A 16,497-nucleotide genomic window follows, 5' to 3' on the forward strand; every position below is an offset into this window, starting at 1 on the left:
ATATATCACATATATTTAAGACATGAATTTTTAAAGAAGTTTAACAGACTCCAGATGCCACATTACACAGGCCATCTTTGTCCTTGGTGCCTGTTCTCGAGGCACCTTTAGAGCGGAGGACATCAGGGCCCAAGTTCTTCGTCCCAAGGTGGGAATAGGGAGGAGTTACTCAGAAGGAAGTTCTCCAAGAAAGCAAGTTCTAATAAAGAAGTTTCTGGAGAAGGGAGTGGGATAGCCCGAAGGGGAAGAAAGCCGGAGATATCGGGAATGAGCAGCTGAGCTCAGACAGAACAGAGCAGTAACAGCGAAGGCCCAGGGGCCCTGAGGGAGCCTGTGTGCAGCTGCCGACAATGAAATGAGCTTGTTACCGCCAGCGCCTGCCTGCCTCCTCTCTGAACTGACCGCTTTGGTGAGGGGTGAGGAGGACGGTGAAGGCCTCAGGGGCTCCCGCCTGCAGCTTCCAGATAGACACTGCCTAGAAAAGATAGTCCTGCACAAAAAAGCCATCGACTGCTCCTAGACTGACCAGGCCCCGGGGCCCCTTCTAACCAAGCCCAGGGGGAGAGGGTGCTGCAGACACAGGGTCCTCCCCATCTGCCTGCAGAGGCAGCCAGCTTCTGAAGCCTCAGGAAGCGACCTGAGCAACAGCTTGTTGCCAGTGGAGAGCATCCAGACCAGGCCTGGGGGGGAGGGAAGCACGTCTCTGCAACCAAGTCTGGATGCGATCTCACGCACAACAGTAATTAATACGTTCATTAGACTCCAGTGAGTCTGTTGTCCTTGGACAACGGATTTCCACAAGCGTCTGTGCAAAAAAGTTCTTATCCTCCTATTTGCTTCTCGTTAGTGAGTCCTGGCATCTTCCCTGGGGCGACTGCTGTAGTTCAGAAGGGATGTTTTTAATAACAGCCTGGTAGAAAAGGGCTCGTTTGGTATTAAGAAAAATGAACCTCCTGAAACACTGTATGTCAATTAGGCTTCAGTGAGTAAAAGAGAAACAGACCCCAAGCCGCTCTCCCTCGTTTATCTGGGATTTAGCTGCAGGGGAGGGGAGGAAGGTCAATTTCTGTCCCAGGTCACTGCAGGGGAACTATCCCCGACTGTGTCTGGGAGAAAGAGCCAGGCCGCTGAAGGGGAGGGGTTCAGGAGTGACACCAGGACCCCTTCCCTCCCGGCCAGAGACCCCCTTTGGACTCGATCTCCTTTCATCCCTCTGCGAGTACAAAAACAGCACCGAAGGTCAAATTTTTTTCTAGTGTGTCATCTTGGCAAGCCAAATTGAAGAACGTATTTGTTGAGTTTCTATCCCCAAATAATCTTGGCAGGTCTGCACCGAAGAGGAAGAGGATAGTGTTTTTCCTTCAGTTTAGCTTGTTAAGCAAAATGCAACAATGACTAATGAGGTCCACCAACCAGCAGAGTTAAGGGGTGACCACCCCCAAAGAAAGGTCCACAATCACACCAGTCTGCAGAGAGAGCAGCTGGAAAGCCAGAGGTCCAACCTTGACTTCTGCTCTAGTGAAAGAACCCTCTTCGCTGGATTCTTTGGTCAAGGAAGGAAATTTTAACTAGGTAAAGAAAAGACACAGAGGGAGATGCTGTCTGCCTGAGGCATTTTGCAACCTGGAGCCTGAAATAAGCTTCAGGCTGTTCTCTTCGCTTAGGAGAGGGTCCGAACAGGATGAATTACTTGGCATTCAATTCCTTTTTTCCTTACATACACAATTCCTTGGCATTGTATCCCACAGGCACCGAGTAGCCTTCAGACATGGTGTGCACTGTAAAACTCTGGGAGAATGAAGCAAAATGAGGTCATGTGAAAGATCTCTTGTCAGCATGACTCCTGGAAATGTGGGAAGAAAGTCCGTGAACCTACCTGCCTTTGCCCAGAGCCCTTACTAGCACCCGAGGGGCTAAAGTAATTAGTCTGCACGAGTCCTGCCTGGAACTGTACTGGGCTCTACTTGTTTGCCTGCGTGGGAAAGTCAGGGTGGACGGGTGTCATCATGCTGACTTCTGGGTTTTCTTTCACAGCTGAATAATTGCCTAATTTATTCACAATTTATATTTTCCAAAAGCATGTGTGTTAGCAATGCTAATGATATTCCCATGCAAAGTTCAGTGTGATGCCAGTCCCGAAGAGCTCTTCCGTAAGTCACAAACAGTAATTACCAGGAAAATGACATGATTCTGTAGCTAAGTGATGCCCTTTTACATGAAGACACACCCTTTTATTACGCTGTAACCTGAATAACATTCAAGGGTGGGTAGCATCCAGGTACCACTATCTGGGACTAGCACCAAGAAGGGATCAAACGTCACTCCGTGAGCTAAGACAAAAGTGGTTAAGCCCGAGCTAATACCCCCATGCAGCGCCTCCTGCACCCTCCCTGCTCCTCTGGCTCCTTGCCTGGATGGAGCCCAGGGTCAAGTTCTCAGCTGACTCTCAGGGGCCTCAGAGTCAGGGCAGAGCTCCCCATCGGAAGCCCTGACATGCCCGGCGTGCATGCTGCACCCTGGTCCGGAGGCCAGGGCGGGACACAGCTGATGCTGGTTCATTCCGCAGGAGCCCTGCTACGACACCCAGCCCCCTCCGGAGTCTCAGGGAGAAGGCGTGGTGTGGGGCACCTCCCATGACCTACCTGATTACCGTGGGGGTGATCTCTGCACAGAAGAACACACTGAGGCTTCCCACTGCGTGGGAGGCGAACATGCCCACAATGGAAAACGCGATGGAGAATTTGTCCTTGACACTATCACTCATACCTGAAGGAGAATCAGAGGGAGACAGTGAGGGGGGCGGGCAGAAGGGAAGGGAAAAGGAGGCTGGCAGGCAGGTGGTGGGGGGCAATGCAGAGACAGCAGCTGGACAAGGGACAGGGGAGGGTCTAGGGCCACATGAAGGGTCTTCCCCCATCCCCCTTCCCCAGTGCGGGGTGCAGCCTGGGGCACTCAGTTCCCTCTGGAGACTGGGGAGCACCTCTAGGTGTAACAGGTCAGACCCTCTTGGCAGAAGGCTTTGTTGGGGTTCCCGTGATTCCCTGTGGGCCTGGAATGCTGTAGCTCACACGGACTCGGCCAGGATTCCGGAGGCCACAAGCCATGCCTGGCAGGAGGGAAGGCTGGTGGTCTCCCTGGGGCTGTAACAACGTCCCCTTCTATCCCAGCCTTCGGAGAAACGAGGCCTCTGCCTCCAGAGAGCCCTGGCTATTCTGGCCTCAGATCTGACCTGTCCAGTACCTAGGACACGGTATGCTAGGCTGGATCGACGGGAATAAAACTCCAATAACCCAAACAGAAGAATTTATGGCCTGGAGGGACAGTGCTCAGTTGACCCGAGCACTTTGCAAATGACACCAGAGTCTGACCACACACCCAGGCCGCATCTAGCACAGAGCATTGGCATGCGGTTGGGGTCATACATTTGGTCAGCCCAGTTCCCTGCAAGGCTGTATCCTGAATGCAGGAATCTCACAGCAGAGTCTCGGCAGCACGGGCTCGGGGCAGGCCAGGCACATGCGACCAGCAGCTCTGCCATCCCCGTGGCCGAGAGCAGCAAGCTGCCGTGAGGGACAAAGGGGGACAGCAGCTTCCCCTGGCGGCACAGTCAGCCAGGTGTCCAGGCTCCCTGGGGCTTTCTGATGTCACCCAGGCACTGTCTGTAAGAGCAGCTGCAGCAGGCCCCGGGCTGACTGCCGAGGCCGGGGGGAGAGGGGAGGCCATGCGTGCAAGCCGGGCACAGACAGGGAAACGAGGTGCTCTTTCTCGAGGCGAGAAGGAGTAGAGAATACAAATGTATGCTTATAGTGTCCAACCTACGGCCAACTTCAGCTGCAACTCTTGAAGGATAAGGAGAGAGGGGGAGAGAGACAGGGAGGGGAAACCACAGGTCTGTGAGTCTTGATGAAAAGGCCCATCTGGGTGCAATAAAAAGCGGTCAAGTGCACCGCACGGGCACTGGAGGCTCACCTGAGTCTGGATGCTGGCTGTACTTCCCAATCACTGCGCCCCCGGAAATGACGGCCCCCATGTGGACGAGGATGAAGACAGTGGGCAAGGGGAGGAGAAAGAAAGGCCATTAGGTATGAAGCCACTACCTTTTCCCATGTGACTGGGTTCTCAGTGAACTCCCTTCCAGCTCTGGGTTGGCCCCACTGCCCCCCTGCCAGGCCCACTGGGGAGCAGGACCAACACCTGCTGGGGGCCAAGTGCTAGAAGGATGCAGAGACCTGTGGGTAATAGAGTCCCCTCCGGGGATTAGCACCCGACGGACAAAGCTCTTTTTGTCGGAGGGGAGGGTGAAAACACCTCTGGCCTCCCAATACGGGGATAAAACGGAACTCTTAACAGAGACTCTAGCAGCTCTTCTAGGCCTCAAACTGAAGGCTTCACTTCATTGTGAATAATTCTTCGCGGGTTGCTGCAGTCTGTGCCCCAGCAAGTACCGCGGGGGCAGATCCGTGGGGCGGCATTTCTGTGTGCTCTGAGCCCTGATGCTCACGGCTTGGCTTCTCGCGTGCACCTAGTTCCTGGGGCTTTCCTGCTCAGGGACAAAGAGGGCACCGTGACACTCCCAGGCACTGCCCCTCCCTGCACCCAAAGCTCGGGAGCTTGCACAGGGCTCCTGGGAGGGTAGCTTGGGCAGCCCCCACCAGGGGACAGACACCACTTCTGTTCCCTTATTTGTCACAGCTGAAAATAAGACCCGTCTCCCAGCAAGAGGCAGAATGCATGGGAACGTGACCAGATTAGGAACATTGCTCCCGAGTTGGAAAGGAGCTGCTCTTTAATCCAGTTTGCATGAAGAGGTTGAGAGAGTTTTGAGTTTTTTCTTTTTCTTCTGTTCTGGACGCTGACTCCCACACCTTGGAGGACGAGAAGGCTTTCTGTTTGCTCAGCAGCTCCGATGTGTGCTGCGCCGGGACAGTCCCGGAGTCGAATTCCCAGCGCTCGGGTGGGCTCTCCTGGGCACGTTTCCCCAGGGGCACCGGGCCTGGTGTGAGAAGGTTCAGCTGCCTTGCTCTGGGCGGGTCGGAGGGATGCCTGGGGCTTTTTCCCTGCACGGGGAGCTGTCAGGCCCCCGTCATACAGCTGCAGGGCCTGCATGGATTCTCTAGCTTTTCTGTGAATTATTTTTAACATTCACTTAGGAGTTCTTTGGCCCAAAGACAAGCTGATAAACTTGGGAACAGCTGCCGAAAAGCAGTGTCCTAATACAAGGCTGTCAAAATGTCCCCCTGATTTCCCATGAAAGGGCACTCTGTTCTTCTCATCACGTGACGTATGACAAAGGCACAGGCTGGGCCTCCGTGAAGTCATGCCCACTGGGGCTCAGGGGGCCTCATGTGCAAGGAATGAGGTGTAGCCAGGAAGGCTCCCAGTTACAGGCCCAGGGCCGGGCGGGGGAGCGGGGGAAGCACGGTGCACTCCATCCACGGTAGTCACCAGGGACATTCCAGTTCAAACGTTCCTTCCCGAGGCACTTTCCTCAAGCTGTTGATTTCGGAATCATAGCTCAGGTCACAGAACACTTCCCTCAAGTCTCACCCAGCTCCGTCAAACACCCTTCTGTCCCAGTCCAGCTCCCCTCCCCCAGGCTCCGCCCCCCAGCCCCAGGCCCCGCCCCCCACTCACGGTTGAGGAGGCCGAGCTGCAGGAGCGAGGCCAGGGCGGTGAGGATCACGAAGAGCAGCAGCCCGCCCCTGCGCCCCAGGAGCCTGACCACCACGCACATAGCCAGGCAGGACGCCAGGGCGATGCTGGCCACGGTGTAGTAGTCGGCGTAGAAGTTCTCCAGGAGCGGCACCTTCACCTCGTGGCCCATCATGCTCCGTGCAAAGCAGTGGTGGATCCCGTAGCCCGTCAGCCTGGGGGAGACACACAGCCGGGGGGGGGGGGGCAGTGGGCAGGCGGACAGAGGCAGGAGGGATCAATGACCAGGAAAGAGGCAACTCGGCACGTCACGGCAAACATGCTGTCACCGCGAGCGAGAGCATGACCCGTGCAAGGCAAAGGGACTTCAGAGACACGACAGGAGCCTGCCCCTCATGGGGGGGGGAGGTTCGCTCTCCTCCGCCATCCTTTAGCAGAAGAGTGGGGGCGTTAAAGCAGTGAGACCTTCCGTTCAAACACCATCCAACAAATCCAGCATGCATGACGAAGCACTCCCCACGCATCAGCTCACTTCGTCCCACGTGGGCACCCTAGGAGCTCCCGTCAGACCCATTTCACAGATGGGCAAAAAGGCCTATGGAGGTTCAGCAGCTTGCACCAGTCTGCGGAGCTGACAAGGGACAACTTCGAAGACATCCTGCCTATCTGGGCCTCTGCCTCTTCCTTTAGCATTCAGAATTCTGGAAACTCGGGGATCCATCCAGAGAACTACCCATTCCTGCTGCTATTGACAGACACGCCCTGGGAAAGCTGTAGGAAGTCAGGCCAAATGAAGACATCTGGTCTTGGGAGACTCTGTTTCCACTCTTAATTTATCACTGTTGCCCGTCCTTTGCCCTGGGTCAAGTCTCTTTCCTGCCCCCAGAGGATCATATAAACCTGCTGGGAAACGTGTGTCGGGACCGCTGGAGGCAGATGTCCAGTCTGGGAAATGGGAATCTGAATGCACCCGCCCCCCCCCACGAGGCTGCAGGTGCACGCGCACCACGTGGGAAGCGCCGTGAGAGCTCATTCATGACATCAGCACTCGGCAGCCGTCCCAGAGCCAAAAATTTCCTTCTCTCCCAACCCCTCTTCCGTGCTTTGGGGAAATCAAAGTGCTTTTATCACACCATGAGGATGCGTCAAGGTCAACTGCAACAGACCCCTGCCCCCACAGGAGGAAGCTGCTGTTTGCCAAGTGAACTCATTTCCACTTGGGAAATCCTCCGCAGAGGGCCTGCTGGGGCCATCGTTTTATCATCGAGCAACCGGTGAGATTCGGTTCCTCTCTCGGGATCCCAGCTGACTGTCTCTGCTTCTCAGCCTACTGAAGTCTCATGGAAATCTTCTACCTTTTTGTGCTGGTAAAAAGGCAGTCTTCTGACCACAACAGGTAACAAGGTCAGAGAGATGGATTCCCCTTCCCCCAAACATGAAGCATTAAAATGGAAACTTGGCATCTCCTCTATGTCACAATTTGTGTTTTTTTCCCTGAAATAAAAGTTGGAGAGGTCATTGCATTTTTAATGGTCCCATTAGCCTAGCTAGCTAGCGTCTGTCTGAGACTGGACAGCGGCATGGTGGCCCTGTCGGGAGCCAGCTCTGGGCGGGGAGGCTGAAGCCTCAGGGCTCGGGCCCTGACCCACCGTGTGCCTAAGGCCTCTGTCTCCCCGAGTGTAGGACAAGGGTGTATGTAGGAACCCCCACATCGAGAACTGATTAAGTGGAGCTGCTTTGATAAAAACAGCTGTAGGGAACGGTGGGACCAGAGCCCTGACCCTGGGCCTCTCTTTTTCCCAGACAGAAATCCTGAGGCCTTTCACGGACGAGTGTCAACCCCCCCCCCCCCCCACATAGCCTCTAACATCAAATGAGAGTTAACACCCCCTCACCTTAAGTGACCTCTGACCCTGAGTGAAGGCCACCTTGTGTGGTCAGGGAAGGGCGAGATTATTGAACTGTGAGTCAACACGAGAAAGACCTTCCTGGTAACACTGATGCTGGGGCTTAACCCAGGGCCTCTCAGCGAAGAGCAAAGCCTTGGGCTGGTCAGAGGCCCCTGTATGGCCATAATTCAGGATCCAGCTGTGCGAAGAGGAGGGTCCCGCTGTCCGCTCCTCTAGCCCCCCTCTTTTCCAGCCTCTCCCTGACCTCTGCCCTCTCCGTGTCCCTCTTGAGACTCACGAGTTCACACACAGGACCACGATGTTTTTCCACAGGTTCCGGGTTCCCACCACTTTCACGATGCAGACCTTCTTGGGCCTCCGGGAAAGCTCCTTCTCCAGCTCTGCGGGGAAAGAGGGCCTGTGACCTCTCGGCAAGGCCCCGGGCAGGCGGCCTCCCAGATGTTCCCGAATTTGGGCATCATGACAAGGGGAAACATTTTTTTTTTTCTTTAAGCCAGGGGATAGGGTCTGGCTCTCAGGATAGAAAATGAACCACAGAGACACTAGCTTTGCAGTTCCAATTTCCCCGTGGGGCCTGAAGGGCCCACACGTGCCGTCCGTGTCCCTTGCCACTGCGAGGCCTTTAGAAGCAGGATCCGAACAAATAAGCCATTGGGGTGGACTCACGCCGCTTTGCCTGGGTACAAAACCAAATGACATTCTAGGTTACGGAGGCACTAATCCGGTTCAGGCCCTACTGACCAAGAGGGGCTTTTCTGTGCAGCATCTGAGCTGCCTGCCCTGCCTGCTGCTCGGCGGCCAGGAGCGGCTCGTGCGCCTACGCTCCTTGACCCCCTGAGCAGCGACGTGTGGCTGCAGCGCTCCTTCCACTCTGCCCAGGGTGCAGCCACCTGCTGAGGCCAGCTCCACACGTGAGCGAACACGTGTGCGCAGAAGGGCAGCCGCGAGCGTCTGCACACACGCATACACACACATCTTAGTGCACGCTCGAAGGTCTTTGCGACCTGAGCGAGACGGACATGGTTTGGCCTCAGAGCGCTGTGCGCAGCTCCTAGGGCATGAGAAAGAGCTTCTCGAGAGGCTCAGACTCGCTCTGAAAGCCGTTCTGGAAAGACTCCCACAGCCTCCAGCGCCACATTGACGAGAGCGTGCCGAAGCCCCGCTGCCGACCTGGCCGTTTCACAGAGAAGGTTTTTTTCTTTCCAAGGAAATGCCCCCGCCTTTGGGATCTCCCCGTGCGTCTGGGAGCAGAAAGGTCCCACACTCAGCCTCTGAGGCCCCTTGCTGCTCTCCCGGCCAGGCGGGTCCTCGGGGAGTCATTCTCTACTCGGGAGCTCAAAAAGGAAAAGGAGACCTAACCCATCGGTTGGGTGGCCCGTGCAACTCAAGACTGCAAGACCACAAGAAATCAGGCAGAGACCAGAGGGGGCTGGGGAGGTGCGACCACTAAGTGGGATCCTGGGACAGGCGGTCATTCATGGAGAGACTGGTGACATCCAGGGAAAGACTGGGGTCGGTCAGGTGTACCAGGGGCAGTTTCTCAACGGAGACAATGGTCCTGTGATAATATGTTAACAATGGGGGAGACAGAGTGCAGGGTATTCAGAAATTCTGTACTGGTTTTGCAACTTTTCTGTAAACCTCAAAGTAAGTTTACTAACAAAAGCAAAACAACCAAACAAAAACAAGCAGTATGGGTGGGAAGGCCCAGTCTACTGAGGAATGGCTTCCGAGCTTGGAAGAAAGAGAATTGCCTCAGGAGGGACCCCAGAGCAGCGTCTGCAGAAGAGACCAAGCTGAAGGGCTCTCTGGTACTTCTTAGGGCCATTCCCACCCCGGGATGTCCCCAGTTCAACTCTCCTCTTCTACCTCCTTCCTGCCATCCCATGGCAGGAGGGTCACAAACCTTATTTGTTACAGTCTGAAGGAAAATCTGGTGCTTAACCATGAGGATTTAGGAGTTACTTATTTAAATAATTTTTTTTTGGACTAATGTCACCAGCTGGGGCACTGAAGGGAGTAGGAAAAGCCTTTCGATGTCTGAGGGATGCCCTGCCACCTGGTTTCCAGAACTTTCTTCCTTCCCATATTTAGGTGCAAAATTGAGGTCTCTGTACAAGCTAGAACAGCTAGCACTTCAGCTGTCTATTCATGGATCCCCCCAACTCCCGAGGTCTTCTGAACCTTTATTTTCCCCTCTGCAAACATAGGCTACTTTGATTTACAAATATCCTTTCCCCTTGGTTAAAACACTAAAAAACTTTTAAAGAACGTGGAAATAGAATGGTTAACAGATAATGCTGGATCCAATGGTCTGAGTATCTTCACTGTTATAATACTCATCAGGGGGCACCTGGGTGGCTCAGTCGGTTAAGCATCTGCCTTTGGCTCAGGTCGTGATCCCAGGGTGCTGGGATTGAGCCCCATGTCGGGCTCCCCGCTCAGTGGGGAGTCTGCTTCTCCCTCTCCCTCTGCAAACCACACCCCCCCCAGCTCACACTTTCTCTGGGTCTCTCTCTCTCTCAAATAAATAAAATCTTTTTTTTTTTTAAGATTTTTTATTTATTTATTTGATAGAGAGAGAGGCAGCCAGCGAGAGAAGAAACACAAGCAGGGGGAGTGGGAGAGGAAGAAGCAGGCTCCCAGCAGAGGAGCCTGATGTGGGACTCGATCCCAGGACTCTGGGATCACGCCCTGAACTGAAGGCAGACGCTTAACGACTGAGCCACCCAGGCGCCCCTCAAATAAATAAAATCTTAAAAAAAAAAAAAATCAAACTCATCAGGAATCAATTGTAGTAGCCACACTTGTTCACCATGGACATCGTCCAAGAAGAAAACGGCTGTTAGAATGTTTATAGAAGTTGAAATTCTTTTCTGTAATGTGGCCCAAACCTAACGGCCAATACATGACTGTATATGACACAGACGTTTAAAGAAGCTGCAGCAGCTGCAGTTGTGATCTGAGTGGTGGGTTTGGGGGCTTTTTAAAATAACATTAAACTGCAGAGCCCAAGGTCTACAGAACTGACTCTAGTCTACAGAGGTAACTGCATTATTCTAAACAGAATTAAATTAACCTGACTGGGGCTATTGATATGTTGTTTCTGGCACACACATCACCAGCCTATTACCAACAACCTAAAACTTCCTCAGCGCGCAGTCTATGTCTCTGGGACAAAAATGCCCCAGCTCTGAGTTGTGAGAGCCATCAGGTGACTTTCCGTGTCTCCAGTCATCAGACCGACAGCCGGACGTTGAGTCCGCCGTGCACGTGGCTGCACAGAAGTACAAAGGCGTGCGTGAGCTGATCAGACCTGAGCACCAAGGAAGTGGCTGTTAAAAGCACTTCCTCTCCGTCTCCCTCCTCCCAAGCTCTCCGATCCCCTGGATTCACAGCCATGAGAAAGAGTCTAAAACAAAACCAAGCAGGGCTTATGGAGCCTTGACGAGTGGGCTCCTCCTACGCTACCCTGAAGCCCCCTGTCCCCTCTCTTCTGCATTTCAGCCGATCCCTGTCAGGTCACAACCTCACCTGAGAGGCAGCAAGGGCTCGGACAGACCTGGCAGAATCCCAGTCTTCATTTTTTTCGTTGAGCTTCCTTGGGAAAGCTGCTCTGTGCCTCAGTTTCTCAGCTGGGAAGTGGGACAATGCCCCTGACTCGGAGCATTGATATGAGGACCAAACAGGGAAAGCGGGTGGAGCCCCACATGGCCCCGGTGAGCAGGTGCGCTCCTGGCCAGTGCTTTGGCTGACCAAGACGGTCCCGGCTCCCCCACCAGCTGCAGAACGGACAGGTGTCCTTGCAGACACACAGGAGTCATGACCTCTACATGCTGGAGAGATCCACGTGAGGGGCCAAACCATGCTTCTCCGGGACAGCACAGATTGAGGAGAAGACAGTGCAAGATCACTCGAGGCACACAGATGACCATCTGCACTTGTTTGGATGGGGGAGGTGAGATTAACTGGCTTTGCTTTTATACTGTGTACACTGCTAATGCGTGCCTGCTGAAACTGGAAAAACATCAGTTCTAGAAATGGGAAAAAAGACAAAAAGTGGGGGAAAGAAGAAAGGAAGAGGAGGAGGAGCAGCAGCAGGAGGAGGAGGAGAAGCAGGAAGAGCAGCAGGAGGAGGAGCAGCAGCAGCAGCAGGAGGAGGAGGAGGAGCAGCAGGAGGAGGAGGAGCAGCAGCAGCAGCAGGAGGAGCAGCAGCAGCAGGAGGAGGAGCAGCAGCAGCAGGAGGAGGAGCAGCAGCAGCAGGAGGAGGAGCAGCAGGAGGAGGAGGAGCAGCAGGAGGAGGAGGAGCAGGAGGAGGAGGAGCAGCAGCAGCAGGAGAAGCAGCAGGAAGAGCAGCAGGAGGAGGAGGAGCAGCAGGAGGAGGAGGAGCAGCAGCAGCAGGAGGAGAAGCAGCAGGAGGAGAAGCAGCAGCAGCAGGAGGAGAAGCAACAGGAGGAGGAGGAGTAGCAGGAGGAGGAGGAGCAGCAGCAGGAGGAGGAGGAGCAGGAGGAGGAGCAGCAGCAGGAGGAGGAGCAGCAGCAGCAGCAGGAGGAGCAGCAGCAGCAGGAGGAGGAGCAGCGGGAGGAGGAGGAGGAGCAGCAGGAGGAGGAGCAGCAGCAGGAGGAGGAGGAGCAGCAGGAAGAGCAGCAGGAGGAAGAGGAGCAGCAGGAGGAGGAGGAGGAGCAGCAGCAGGAGGAGGAGCAACAGGAGGCGGAACAGCAGGAGGAGGAGCAGCAGGATCAGCAGCAGGAGGAGGAGCAGCAGGAGGAGGAGGAGGAGCAGCAGCAGGAGGAGGAGCAGCAGCAGCAGGAGGAGGAGGAGGAGCAGCAGGCCCCACCGCTACCAGAACCATATTATAAAATGTGTGCACTAAAAGCTCCAAGGCAGTGGCTGGGAGGCCCTGAGCGCATGCGCAAAAGCAGAGACAGCACCTTGTCTCTTCCACGCAGCCCCTCCCCCCTCAGGTACAGATGTAGAGATGATGGCACTTGGCCATTAGGAATAAGTGTTCCGAAGCAAGCGGATGAGAACGCCTATAGGGATCTTATCAAAGTCACCTCAGATAGCTCGCTCTTTAAAATCTACCCCAAATTGTGACAAGTGACACAGCAGTGCTGGCCTCTGTGATGGCCTCTCCAGGCACCTGGCTGCAGCTGGCCTGAAGCCCGGAGGAGGAGGAGGAAGAGGTGGCCGCCAGCGGGGTTGGGAGCAGGGGACCGGAGTCAGCCAGCCAGGCCAGCCTCCGTGTCATCACTCACTAGTGCTGGGACTCTGGGCAAGTGACCTAGCCCTGGGGACACTGAGGTGGCTGGATACACAGACCCGCTTCTCACCTGTTTCTGAACAGAACGACAAGACGGAGCGGGGCAGGAGAGGGCAGAATCCAAGCCTGATTACTGAGAAGGGCTGGGTGAAGCCCCACCTGGACCTGAGGTGGGAACGCATCCTCCCATCCCGGCAATGCGGGGCCGGGCGGGCTTCTCCGGGGGCACTGCCCAGAGAGGGCCTGATGCATGAGGACAGAGGACACCACTCCCTGCACAGGCTTGCTTCTTCCACATGGAGGGACATCGGCAGTGGGCGGCAATGCTCCCCAACACTTAGCCTGTCTGGGCCCCACTTCCCCGTATGTTAAGCAGGGGTGATGTGAGGACCGACCTCATTAAGGCTGTGACGAGAAGCAAATGTGGTGTGTCACCCAGGAAGAACTGGGGCAGGGACGACCTGCAGTTCAGTGTGTTCTCAGAGCCTAATGCAAGCTGCAGAGTCTTCGAGAGGCAGGTAGAGGTGAGACAGGGTCTCAGCAGTCTTGCGGTTCTAGCTACAAGGCCCTGGGAGGCTGCTGAGGGATTTCTGGGCAGGTGGTGTGAGGGACGGGCAGCAAGATGGAGACAGGGCAGGTAGACCAGGTAAGGGACAGGGATTGGTAGGTGGACAAGATGAGGTGATGGGAAGAAGATTCCAGGCAGATAAAAGCAGCCTCCGAAAGTTGGAAGGGGCCAATTCCGATGAAACAGACAGCTGCCTTCCCCCAGCGCTGGCATCAAGGCATTTGACAGCAGGGAGTGAGCAGAGGTCTGAGGCGGATGGGAACTGTGTGTCCCCAGCAGTGAGTGCCGTGACAACCCTCCCAAGTGGGGCTGAAGTCACATGTGTCAGCCTCCTCTCCCCCGCCTCGTGCAGGGACAGCAGCAAAACTCATAAGCAAGGAAAGGGGAAAAGATTTAATACCACTTTCCAAAAATAGGAGGAAAATGAATCAGTATAATTAGGATTGAGAAAACAAGCTTTTCCCAGACAATATTTTAACCGGAAAGAAATGGAATGTGGTGATTTCATTAGGGAAATGCCAGAAACAGATTATACTGTAGGACTTAAGAGCATTAACCTGCTAATGAATGGGGCCTGGAGAAGTCTGGGAAGATGGCTTGGACATTCCGAAATGAGCAGACATGGTCCCCAAAGGGGAAATGAATTCAATACTCATTCTTCTCTACAGTGACAGGGGTGTCTCTGTGAGATCCCCCTCCTCTCTCAGAAGCAGCTGAGTGGAGCTGCTTCCGCTGGGCTTCCTGGGTTCAAGTCCCAGCTCAACTATTTACTAACTGTGTAACTTCTGCCAGGACACTTCACCTCTCTGTGCCTCAGCCTCCTCTCCTCAATTCAGGATAATTATACTACCTCTCTCACAGGACTGTTGTGAAGAAATCTAAGTTAATATACGTAAAGCACTCAGCATTAAATATTTAGTATTTGCAAATCATTTGGAAAAGTGACTAACATATATAAGCACCATGTGAATATCATCCTATTTATTCTCATTGTCACTGGATAAAAAGGAACCGTGGGCCCCTTTGCAAAGCACCAGCACTCAATACTCTTCGTGTAAAGCAGACCTGGCCCATGGCCTTCTTTATTCCAGTAAAGCAAGGGCTCCAGGCTTCCCAAGCCCGTCTGCCTGTGCTGGAGTGCCAGGCAGACCAAGCCAGCCCCACAGGTGGATGCAGCCGAGCCTTGCTGTCCCCCCCTCCCAGGTCATGGGTCCAGGCCAAGGCACGGACGCCATTCTGGTCAAGCCGCAGCATCTGGGGAACTTGTATTGACCACAGACCCTAGATCTGAATCAGGAATCTAATGAAAAGCCTATCTAGCAACCATGGAATAGTTGATTCCACAAGCCCCTTCTGGCCTGTGTGATTCAGATTTCCCACGTGTTCCTTCCCCGTTGTGAATGGAGACGTGACGCATACATTCTCCTACCTCTCTTAGGTCTCTGCTCACCTGTTACCTTGGAGCTGGCCTCCCCCAAGCGTCTGACTGTGATCCCTCGCCACCACCCTCTCTCTCTCCACTCTGGATTTTTCTGACAGCATGCCTCCCTCCTGATGGATTGTACATTTCATTGTTCACTGTATGCCTTCCCCTGCTTGCCTGTAAGCTGCACGAAAAAGCTGTAAGCCGTTTCCTTCTCTGTTCTAGGACAGTGCCTGGCACACTGCAGGCATTTAGTAAATTTCTGTTCGACAGAATTTCAGGTCATGGTGAAAAGGGGGGATGTACCTAGTCTCTCTTGGGCAGGGCCTGCAGAGTATTTTCCTGGGAAATTATAGCAACAGTACCATCAGCTGTTGCCATGGGTCAGAGCCTGGGGTTGGTTTTATCAGGACTTTCAAAGGGTCTGTGCACATCAGAATCTCTTCTCGTGCTTATGAACAATGCAGTTCCTCAGAACTTGTTCCAAATCTGCTGGATCAGAGTCTCTAAGTACAAGGGAGGGAACCGGAACTATGGATTTTAACAACTTCCTGGTGATACTGACGGATCCCCAGCCTGAAAGCCCAGATCTAGCTCACGGTGAGGCTCCCGATACACACACATTCTACGGATCCGACCCCCGAAACGAATAATATATTATATGTTAACTATCTTGAATGTAAATAAAAATCCCCTCCCCCCAAAATTAAGTGAATCTAAACTGCTCTATGAAAAGACTTTACTTTCCTACTTCTTCAGATGCCCAACACATAGGTCATGACGGAAACGGACAGTGGCATCTCTGAGGGTCGTACTTGGGAAGAGAGAGGCGGTGTGGACGGTTCCACCCCTGGCCAGGGCTCTGCAGGTGTATAAACCTGGCTGACAGGCACGGCTGTGTACCAGACTCGGCTGGACCCCTCGCAAATATTCCCGGGCGACTGGGTGCATCTGAGGCTCGTGCCTCACGCCTGGGTCCGGACAGGCTAGGTGGGGCACCGCAGGGTGTTAGACTTGACCAGGAAAGAATCCAACACCTAGAAGGTGGAGAGAATTTCAATTCCCTCACATTCCTGGTCCAGCTGCAGACCAACCACGACGGAAACGGCGAACGCAGCCGCGTGGTAAGACCGTGCTGACTCCTCGCCCGGGACCGGTGGCGCCTCTCCCCACTGGGGTGGGGCTGCCGGGCTGAAGGGAGCGGCACTCACCGGGCATCACGCCTTTGATGTCACTCTCGGGGTTCATGCAGTTCTTCTGCGTGAAGTGCAGAATCAGCTTCTTTGCAGCCTCAAACTGCTGGGTAGCCATCAGCCACCGCAGGGACTCGGGGAATATCCTTCAAAGACACAAAGGGAATCGGTGAATGTCTTCAGTTCTGCAGGGCATCAAGAAACACAGCTCGGGACGCCTGGGGGGCTCAGTGGGTTCCGCGTCTGCCTTCAGCTCAGGTCAGGATCCCAGGGTCCTGGGATCGAGCCCCGCATCGGGCTCCCTGCTCAGCGGGGAGTCTGCTTCTCCCTCTGCCTGCTGCTCGCCCTGCTTGTGCTCTCTGTCTCTGACAAGTAAATAAATAAAATCATTAAAAAACAAAAACAAAGAAAACACAACTTCTGTCCTGGGCCTAGAAACTTCACAGGTGGGTGACATTCTGGAGGCCTGTGAATGTTCAGGACTCTCA

The 16,497-nt window shown here is 54.3% G+C and overlaps 2 protein-coding genes across 2 annotated transcripts in view; one reads left to right on the forward strand and one right to left on the reverse strand.

Annotated features, from left to right (window-relative positions):
* The window catches only part of PSMG4 (proteasome assembly chaperone 4), a 45,538-nt gene extending 29,504 nt beyond the window's left edge, over positions 1-16,034 (forward strand). The window contains exon 3 of the mRNA XM_087858239.1: positions 14,832-16,034. Within this exon, the coding sequence (XP_087714365.1) occupies positions 14,832-14,929 (98 nt within the window). The 3' untranslated portion in view covers positions 14,930-16,034. The remainder of the gene's footprint in view (positions 1-14,831) is intronic.
* SLC22A23 (solute carrier family 22 member 23) overlaps positions 1-16,497 on the reverse strand; it is a 173,032-nt gene that overhangs the window by 12,763 nt on the left and 143,772 nt on the right. Inside the window, exons 5-9 of the mRNA XM_045811557.2 lie at positions 16,028-16,155; positions 7,840-7,942; positions 5,635-5,867; positions 3,970-4,002; positions 2,643-2,766 (exon numbers count right to left, since the gene is read on the reverse strand). Of these exons, the coding sequence (XP_045667513.1) occupies positions 2,643-2,766; positions 3,970-4,002; positions 5,635-5,867; positions 7,840-7,942; positions 16,028-16,155 (621 nt within the window). The remainder of the gene's footprint in view (positions 1-2,642; positions 2,767-3,969; positions 4,003-5,634; positions 5,868-7,839; positions 7,943-16,027; positions 16,156-16,497) is intronic.

This window comes from Ursus americanus, chromosome 32 (genome assembly GCF_024610735.1).
Source record: "Ursus americanus isolate L20-20 chromosome 32, mUrsAme1.1.p, whole genome shotgun sequence".
In the NCBI taxonomy this organism is placed as follows: Eukaryota; Metazoa; Chordata; class Mammalia; order Carnivora; family Ursidae; genus Ursus; species Ursus americanus.